General features: G+C 33.4%; 1 protein-coding gene across 1 annotated transcript; it reads left to right on the forward strand.

Annotated features, from left to right (window-relative positions):
* Nucleotides 1–3,518: 3,518 nt before the first annotated feature.
* LOC120090408 lies at nucleotides 3,519–6,692 on the forward strand. The gene is made up of 7 exons (XM_039048047.1): nucleotides 3,519–3,956; nucleotides 4,267–4,324; nucleotides 4,557–4,637; nucleotides 4,766–4,801; nucleotides 4,925–5,164; nucleotides 5,245–5,386; nucleotides 5,647–6,692. The coding sequence occupies exons 1-7, from the start codon at nucleotides 3,769–3,771 to the stop codon at nucleotides 6,129–6,131; spliced, it is 1,230 nt and encodes a 409-aa protein (XP_038903975.1). The 5' UTR covers nucleotides 3,519–3,768; the 3' UTR covers nucleotides 6,132–6,692.
* The last annotated feature ends 2,500 nt before the right edge of the window (nucleotides 6,693–9,192 follow it).

Here is a 9,192-nt window from a genome sequence, read left to right on the forward strand (position 1 = left end):
AAGTTCGTCTCATGAAGTAACTTCACGAGACAAAAGATAGAACTGACGTGAAGTTGAGTTTGTTGAATTCATTTATCGTGAAGTTTGTCTTGTAAAATAACTTCACGAGATGAATTTCACGAGATAAAAGACAGAAATGACGTGAAGTTGAGTTCGTTGAATTCATTTCTCGTGGAGTTCGTCTCGTGAAATAATTTCACGAGACAAATGACATAAATGACGTAAAGTTAAGTTCATTAATGAGATGCATCTAATTGCTTTTTTATAGTTTGAATTACATCTAATGAGATGCATATTGTTATCCTCAAATGCTTGTTCTGGTATTGCATTATTGTTTGATGTTCATGTTTCTGTTCCATATGTTTAAACATATAACAACCAGTCTATATTCTATCATTGGTTATCACTCACTATTAGCATTCAATAAACATTGGTAAACTTCTATCACAGTCTATTGCTAATAGACAATAATGTCTATCAGCGATAGATAGATACTGTCTATTGCAAACCATGAAATGTGATATACAGTGATAGTGTCTATCACTGTCTATCAAGTACCTTTTTATATACTAAAGCACGACATCAAGTGTAAGTAGTCTATGAATGAAAAAAATACAAACTGTAAAAGAAATACCAATTGTAAGTAACCCTCAACTAAACATATCTAAGAAAACATATGTATACATTGGTAATGGTATGAATGATAGACAACATACAACACTTAATGTCGCATATAGACACTGATAGTAGTCTATTAGTGTCTATTTGTAATAGATATTGCTAGAGTTCTATTACTTTCTATGTACTTCTTTTTTTTTGTATTACAACATGACTAAACCATGAAGTGGATCCTATAAGCAAACTAAACTAAAACAAAACAAATATCAAAACATATACAATCTAATAATTAGCCCCTAGACAAACAATCAAATATGAAAACATATACAACCAGACCAAATATATATGAGAAAATGTTCCATCACTTTATATCATTGATAGACAGTGATACACGGCTATCAATGTCTATCATAGGTTTGTTTATACCTTCAGTTTTAGTTTCCCTTGCTCTATCTTTTGAGTTTTTATCTTTTTTTAAAAAAATATTTTTTAATTTTTTTTAATGATTCTTCTTATTTAATTATCTTTCTTTTGATGTTGCTTACCATTTGTATACAAAATTTATGGTTAATAAATATTACTACTAAACAAGAAATTAGAATTAGGCTTAATAACTATAATCATTCATAAATTGATAAGAAAAAAAGATATACCTTTTGAAGTTGAGTTATTACCGGTGTAGTGAGAAGAAAGATGCAGCAAGAAGCACAAGTGGAATAAGGATTAAGAAGAAGAGGAGGACCAAGAAATAGCGGACGAGGATGGAAATGAAGCAGTGCATGGAAAAGGACGTAAATAAAAAAGAAGAAGTGAACCAGCGTCGATGGAAAAAGAGGAAGAATAATAAGAATAAGAATAAATTGATTTTGAGAGAACAATGAAATGGAGAGGATTGGAGAATATGAAGCGTCGTTAGTTGGAGGCAAAGATATTCGGAGAAAATCGTGTCAATTAATTGTGGTTGGAGTTTCAGGTCGGGTCGCCGTCTTTTCTCTCTCTCTTTTTATTATTATTATTTATTTTTGCATTTGGGCTGGGGGTATTTTACATCATTTTTGAGTTTGGTTTGGGCTGTAATCGTTTCTTAATCTATTTTACAGTATATTTTTTTGCTATAAATTGTAAATACTTTGGCCCACTTTTCTATATATAAAAATCCCCTTATTGGTAATTCAAATCTAAATACAATATTAGTAATATTATTTATATATTTTTTTAATCTTGGTCATAATAGTTATCTTAGTATTTGTATTTCGAGGTCCATTCTAATTTAGTATTGTTATATTCAAATGTCTAAATTTAATCTCGTATTTTCAATAAAAATTGTAAACACATTCATATTTGAAAATTAGTAATAATAATTTACATTAAAGAAGTCCCAACATAATTATATTATTAAAATTTCAAGGGTGAAAATTGATAGAGATTTTATTTTATTTTATTTTTTAAATGATAACTTTAAACCAACTATAAAAGTTGATTTTAAGATCTATCATAATTATGAACTAAGTTTAGATCTTCGAAATTATATTGACTAAAATAATATTTTAGTCTTTGATTTTTTTTAACTAACATCCAAATAGAGATTATATTTATTTCAAATATTTTCATTCAAAATATGACATTATTTTAAACCATGGAGTTTAGAGCCCCTTTTATGAACTTCTTTAATTCCAAATAGAGGGTAAAAAAAAAGTTTAAAGTAAAGGATTAAGGCCAATCTTAACGTCGTTCAATTTCGATGCAAATGTCATGACTTAGAAAAGAAAAAGGAAAAGGAAATTCAAATAGGAAGAAAATAACTAAACTTTATTCATTGGATAATTATTTGAATTTTAAAATGTAAGTTATAAAAATTATTTCCATTTTTTTATCCATTCTTTTAAGATTTTTATGAAAACTAAAAAAATAATAGTTTTAAAAAATTTGTTTGTTTGTTTTTATAGAATTCAGTTAAGAATTCAAATGTTTAATTTAGAAAAATGGAGAACGTATTTGAAATACATTTCTAAGTGTTTAATGTAAAAAAGTAAGTTATTTTGGAAGAAATTGAATTGTTTGACGATCATTCAAAATAGTTTTTCAAGTGTATTTTAACAAGTTTTTAAGTTTAAAAAAAATAATTTTTTCCTTGAGTGAATCCAAACGGTCCCAAAAACTATTGTAAAGAAGTTGTCAAAAAACGTGTACATTTAAAAAAACTAAAAAAAAGAAAAAAATGTCATCAAACAAGACATTAATTATTAAAAAAAATGGAAATATTAATTATAAAGTAAAGTAATAAAAAAGAAAAAACTGAAGCTATCCATTGTGATTAAAGTATCATGCCTAACAACCAAAAATAGCTACAACTTAGCTGCTAGTTTAAAATGGTTAAATGTATGAGAAAAGAACCTTTAAAAATAAGCAAATAAAAACGTGCAACACAAACGAACAACACAAATAAAATGCAGATAATTATTTTAATATATATATATATATAATCAAAGCTTGAAATATCGATGTCGATAGAAATATCGAAACTTTAATTTTTTAGAAATTTAAATTATCAAATAAGTTTTTTATGGTTTTTAAATATCTATTATTTATATTATTAGTGATATTTTGTTGCTTATTTTATATGTTTTGTAGATTTTTTTATTATCTAATAGAAATATCAATTTACCTTTTATGTGTCGATATTGAACCTACGAAAACAAAATATAGAGATGTGAATGGAAATTTAGTAACGGGTTGAATAATTTTTTTAAAAAATTGGGAGCCACGAGAAATTATGCAAAACGGCGTCGTCTGAACTATCACAAACAAAGGAACTGAAACGAGCGACAAAAACTTATCCTAAAGCGTTGAGCGAGTGTTAGGATCTGCATTAATAATGGGGTCCCACTCCGACGAAGAACAAGATGAGAGAGAAAACAGAGAAGAGTCGATTTTCCCAGCACCACATTATTGATTTTATTGATAATTGATGAACCATCGATTTTGTTTTTCCCCAACTCCCATCCACCATTGCAGCGCCTCTCATCCACGTGCCAGATATCTCACACGCTCCGATTCCAATCCTTCGAATCTTCACTCCAAATTCCCTCAAACCCCTCTTCCCAAATCGTCTCTACCTCTACTGGGTCGAAATTTAGTTCGAAAACCGCGATGTTAGGCGGTGGTGTTGGCGGTGGAAGCGTTTATTGGGGAACGAGAAACGAGCCCCGAAATAGTAGAGGTCTTGTTGTTCTTTTCGCTTGGGTTTCGATTCAGCATCGTCACTTGGATAAGTTTGTTCATCTTTATGCCTCGCTTGGATGGAATTCCCTTGTTTGTTATGCCGATTTTCTTAATATGTGAGTTCTTTTGCTATTTGGGTCATCGATGTTTTTGGTTTTCTTCGTATTCCTGGAGGTGGATTTTGAATTGTGTTGGGCTTTTTCATCTGGGTACCTTCGTTCTTCAATTGGGTATTTTTGGAAGACGATTTCGCCGGAGGGTTTCTCGTTTTCTGCGTCGAATTTGGTTTTTGTTTGGGAAATTGTTGTGATTGACCCCAAGTCTATTTTCGATGTTGCTCGTTTCATGGTCAGAGAACGTCAGTTACCTTTTTGTTTTTAAATGTCTAACGTATTGTTCTGTTTCTCCTCACTACAATTCTTTCAGATTTGATCCTGAAAGAGCTACATCACTGGCGTTTCTTGTTATTAATGAGCTTGTAGAGGTTAGTGCCCTTGTTCTCTCTCTTATGTTGGATGTTTTTTCATTTTGACCTTATGGTTAATCTGGGTTGAAGTTGAACAGGGTAGATATGAACTTATGTGTGATGTTGAAACAATTACTAAATTGTACCCCAATTTTTTTCCAAAAAAAAGTACAATGGACTATTGTAATGAGATGGAAGTTTCAGTGTGTTTCAAATTATCTCATAAGATCCTTTTGGTATTTCTTTACAGGAGCTAAGACTGAAGCTTCGTCCTATAGTTTTTGTAGCTCTAAGTGGTGCATCAAAGGCTTGTATGTGCAGGGTTTTGCAGGTGACTTAGCTCAATTACTGAGAATTCTTCATTTAATGCACACATCAATTTTCTGTTTATATCCATATTGAATTAGTAATCTTATTGCAACTATCGCATTATTAATAAATTTACTTCATGAATTGCAGATTATCGAGGGAAGATGTGGCAGTCCACTTTACATGGTTAGCTTATCATTGTTTTGTATTCTTTAAGTTTCTCTTGTAAAAAAGTCTTCCTTGTGATATCAATTCGAATTGAAATCGAGGTGGTGAATGACAGTTTCCTCATTTCCTTTTACTGTGAAGAATGAATGTCAAATGATCAGAACTTGTGTTTCTGGGCACATATATGATTCCAGTCCTGTTGAACTAATAAGTGACTTGGGTGCTCGATTTGCCATACATCCAACTATTCTGAAAATGCCTGGATCATCTCAACTTATCTCCTGGCTTGCAAAAGGCGTCTCTTCTGGTCTTGATGCTCTATATCTCACTAGATTTGATTCACAGCGTGATGAGTATTGGCGGACATTGTGCTCGTCTGTTGTAAGTTTCCTAGTTTCTTTTCACCTTCCCTAAACTCGATTTCATATTCACAAGTTAATAAGTTTTCTTGCTCTTATTAGAACATTGGTGCTCCATTTCTCATTATGTGCTCTGAAAAGGATGATCGTGCTCAGTATGAAGTTATCTGTAATTTCACCAAGAGTATTCAAGAATTAGGGGCCGACGTTCAGCTTGTGAAATTCAATGGCTCCCCACACTTAGGTTTGTCTCAAACTGACTCTTTCCTTTGTAGTACTTCATTTAGAACAAAGAAGTGCCCTGTTTTCAATGTTATTATTACATTTTCAAAATTTCTCTTCAGAAGGATTCAATTCCCTTTAATTGAAACAAAAAGCAGCCTTTTAAAATAAAAATTTGGCTGTTGATATGGTTGTATTGGGCTAATTTTCTCCAAGTGATACTGTTCCTTAGACAGGAAAATGTTTATAATTAAATTATATGTGATATCTGTTTCTTGTCAGGTCATTACAAAAATTACCCAGCTCAATATAGAGCTGCTGTGACCATATTTCTCGAGAAAGCGTCATCTGTTTATTCGCACAAAATCCTACAATTTAAAGGAGAAAGAAGAGACATGGAAGGTGATGAAATGCCTGAATTGATATGTGACCTTCAGAATGCAGCTGTTAATTCAAACCAGAGTTTTAGAAGAGTGGCAGTTGGGCCAAGCGATCACTTCTTCTTGCCAAGCTCGGCAGATACTCAGGATGGTGGAGAGCATCCATCCTCACCTGACCCAAAAGAAAGAACATCTCCGCTTTCAAGCCCCCCTGGCATCAGTGCACATAGTGTCCTCGGTCAATTTCTCTTCGATGTTTGTGTGCCCAAAAATGTTGAAGGTTGGGATATTAAATTTCACGGCTCTTTAAACGGGCAACCACTTGCTTCAGCTCGCAGGCACTCACCTTTCTCTGGTACAAAGTTCATCCGACGCTCTAGACTATGACATAGATAATAGATGAGAGTTGGAAACTGGGCTTTTGTCTGTGAGTTTATTATCATCTAACCTCTATCTTTTGAGGCATTAGTAGCACATCTAATTTAAATTTTAGACAAGGAATCCCTCCTTTGTGGTAATTGCAAGATTTGGAGGTTGTACCTCATTAGGAATCTTTTCGGACCAAAGGATGACTCCGCATCACCATGGCCTCAAGTACTGGAAAAACCGTATGTACAATTTACAATGAGGTATTGTAACATACAAAGAGGTAGAAGTTTCAGACTGCTCTATTGTGTGATAGGGTATGACCGACGAGTTCGAAGATTGGTTAGAGATGTGGTATATTGTATGGTGATGTCCACATACAGTAACAGACTGTTGATGGTATTGAGGAAGGGATTTTTGTTCATAGGTTTTAGTGTACAGAAGGAACTGTAAAAAGGGAAACTCCAGTATGTTGACAGACTCTCACTTGGATGTTTGAATAATGTATACACTTGAACTGAACGAACAAGACATGTTGATTTTGAAGAGATATGTGTTTATTTTTTTTTGGGTCTTGCTTGACATATGGGATTTATATCATTTAACATTGGTTGTTGTTCTGGCTTCATGACATAGGATGTAGAGAAGGGGAAGAATGGTTAGTTTTGGTAAGGAAACAAGTTTGAGAGTAATGGGCAGATTGGGAAGGATTCAGCAAGTACTTGCAAAAGGTCAAGAAGTCATATCAACTCAAAATCAATAAATGATCCTGCTTTTCCTCTCTCCCTCTCTTTTTCTCAAACTACTTTTTTTAGGGAAAGGGGCAAATCTCCATCTTTTATTATATTGTTGTTTCATCTTTCATACATGTGGAATTGGAGAAGGAGAAAAAGTCTTCATTGTTTGTTTGTTTGTTTTTTTTTTAAATCACTTTTTTACTCTTTGTGCTTGCATGATTCAGATTTGTGAGACTACTAGTTTTTGAAGGACTTTTACGCAGTACAAGTGTAATCCCTGTCCTTAGGCAAGGCTATTTTAATTTCACTTTCAAGTAGGCCTTTAATCATTCAGGTCACGTTTACATTAATCATAATGAGATTCTATTGAAAGATGAATAAGAATGGAGATGTGAAATTAAAAATGTGTTTTATGAAAAAGAGATGAATTAGATTGTAAAATATATGTGAAGAAATCAACAAATATAAAATTACTTAGTAAAAAGGTTATATTTAGATACATTAATGAATGAGAACAAAAATGTATTTAAACATATAGTTTTCTTTTTCTTTCTTTCTTTTTTTTTGGACAAAGAACAAAGGGGCAAAAGCCCCACCAATTACAAGAAAACATATCTAGACATAAGCAGAGTAAATCATGTAGGATAAGACAAATAGAGAATAGAAGTCTTGCAATCCTCCAAAGCTTTTCGTGTAACACCATGTGCAAGGTTATCTGACTACGACTAATATGAGTACAAGCGGCAACCTCTAATGCATTACCCTGCTCCTTTGCCTCTATAGAGAAGAAAGAGACTTCAGAGAGATCAATAACACCATCATTCAGTAGATAAATAATCTCCAAACAATCTGACTCAACCAAAATATTTGAGATGCTTAATAAAGAAATACTCTCTAGCCCAGAGCAAATCGTTATAGCTTCAAGAAGCTTCACCTTTGACAGCGAGAGAAGAACTTACCAGTTAGACGAGCCCATCCCAAATTATCTTGAAGCATCAACCCAATCGACATGAATTGGAGCCTGCGTTCCAAGTAGCATCCGTGTTCAGCTTCCAAAAGAAACTAGAGGGGGCTGCCATCTATTCAACATATGGTGAGATTAGGATAGATTGCACCTTTGCCTTTACCATAAGATCTAGCATCAACATCATGAACCTCAAGAATATGTTTGACTATGGAATAGCAAATAGACTCAACATCAGCATTCTACCTTTGGAACACCATCTTGTTCCTAGCTTCCCAAATATGCCATGCAATTATCACGATCCTATCCAAGTCCATAGTAGACACAAAAAAAAATCTAGTGTCATAAGTCCTGATAGGTCCATTGAGGACTATGATCCCAAAGAACATCAATATTAGTTGAGATAAACCTACATCAGATCTCTCTGAAAATCGATCACTCCAATACAATACGTGTTGCGGTTTCCACCTGTTTCCTACAAAACATATACAAAACATTAGAATATACTCCCTTTTTAGCAATATTAGATTCGGTAGGGAAAATGTATGGGATAATTCTCCAACAACGGATCTTTGCCTTAGGGGGTACTTTAGTCTTCTAAAGAGATTTCCATAAAGACTTAGAAGCATTCCTTACAGACGAAACTAGCTGCATTCGAATTAGCAAGATTTAATCCTAAAAAGTAAGTGCTTTTAAAGGTGAAAACTCCCTGTTTATCAAGGTTCCAAATTATCTCATTATCATGGCGCCCTCTTAGTCGTTGTATTTGAAGGATAGTGTAAACATCATCATTAATGAATCTTGATTGGATTAGCTCCTCGTTTTAGTCTCCATTGTCGGAGAAGAGATATGCAACATTTCTTCTTTGTAAATCAGGATGAACCTATATAGGTACCTTGTTTTCCTCCCTCGGAAGCCAAGGATCACTAGAAATTTATATAAACTATCTGTTTTCCACCCGCCATCGATAGCATTTCTTAAACAAAGATATTCCCCATAGGATGCTCCTCTAAGCATAGGAAGAGTTATGACCTAGACCTATATTTAGAAAATTTTTAGTTTTGAAATTACCTCAGAGTACCTTAGTAAGTAAACTGTTAGGTTGCCTAATGATACACTAGCTTTGCTTAGCCAACATAATCAATTGAAGATATGCAAGTCGCGGAAGTTGAGACCACCATCCTTTTTCTTGACACACATGCTAGACCAATTGCGCCAATGTATTTTGGCTTTGTCGCTAGCTGATCCCACCAGAACCTTACGAAAATTTGGCAGATCTCCTCACACAAGCCTTTTGGAAGCTGAAAACAACTCATCGTATAAATCACGAATGCTTGAGCCACCGCTTTAATCAACACTTCTTTGCCACCAGTAGAGAAGA

The sequence above is a fragment of the Benincasa hispida genome, chromosome 1 (genome assembly GCF_009727055.1).
Source record: "Benincasa hispida cultivar B227 chromosome 1, ASM972705v1, whole genome shotgun sequence".
Classification (NCBI taxonomy): Eukaryota; Viridiplantae; Streptophyta; class Magnoliopsida; order Cucurbitales; family Cucurbitaceae; genus Benincasa; species Benincasa hispida.

Coding starts and splice junctions, on each gene's coding strand:
- LOC120090408 (XM_039048047.1), top strand. CDS start 3,769: ATGTTAGGCGGTGGTGTTGGCGGTGGAAGCGTTTATTGGGGAACGAGA. Junction 3,957..4,266: donor TATGCCGATTTTCTTAATAT/GTGAGTTCTTTT, acceptor CAATTCTTTCAG/ATTTGATCCTGAAAGAGCTA. Junction 4,638..4,765: donor GTATGTGCAGGGTTTTGCAG/GTGACTTAGCTC, acceptor CATGAATTGCAG/ATTATCGAGGGAAGATGTGG.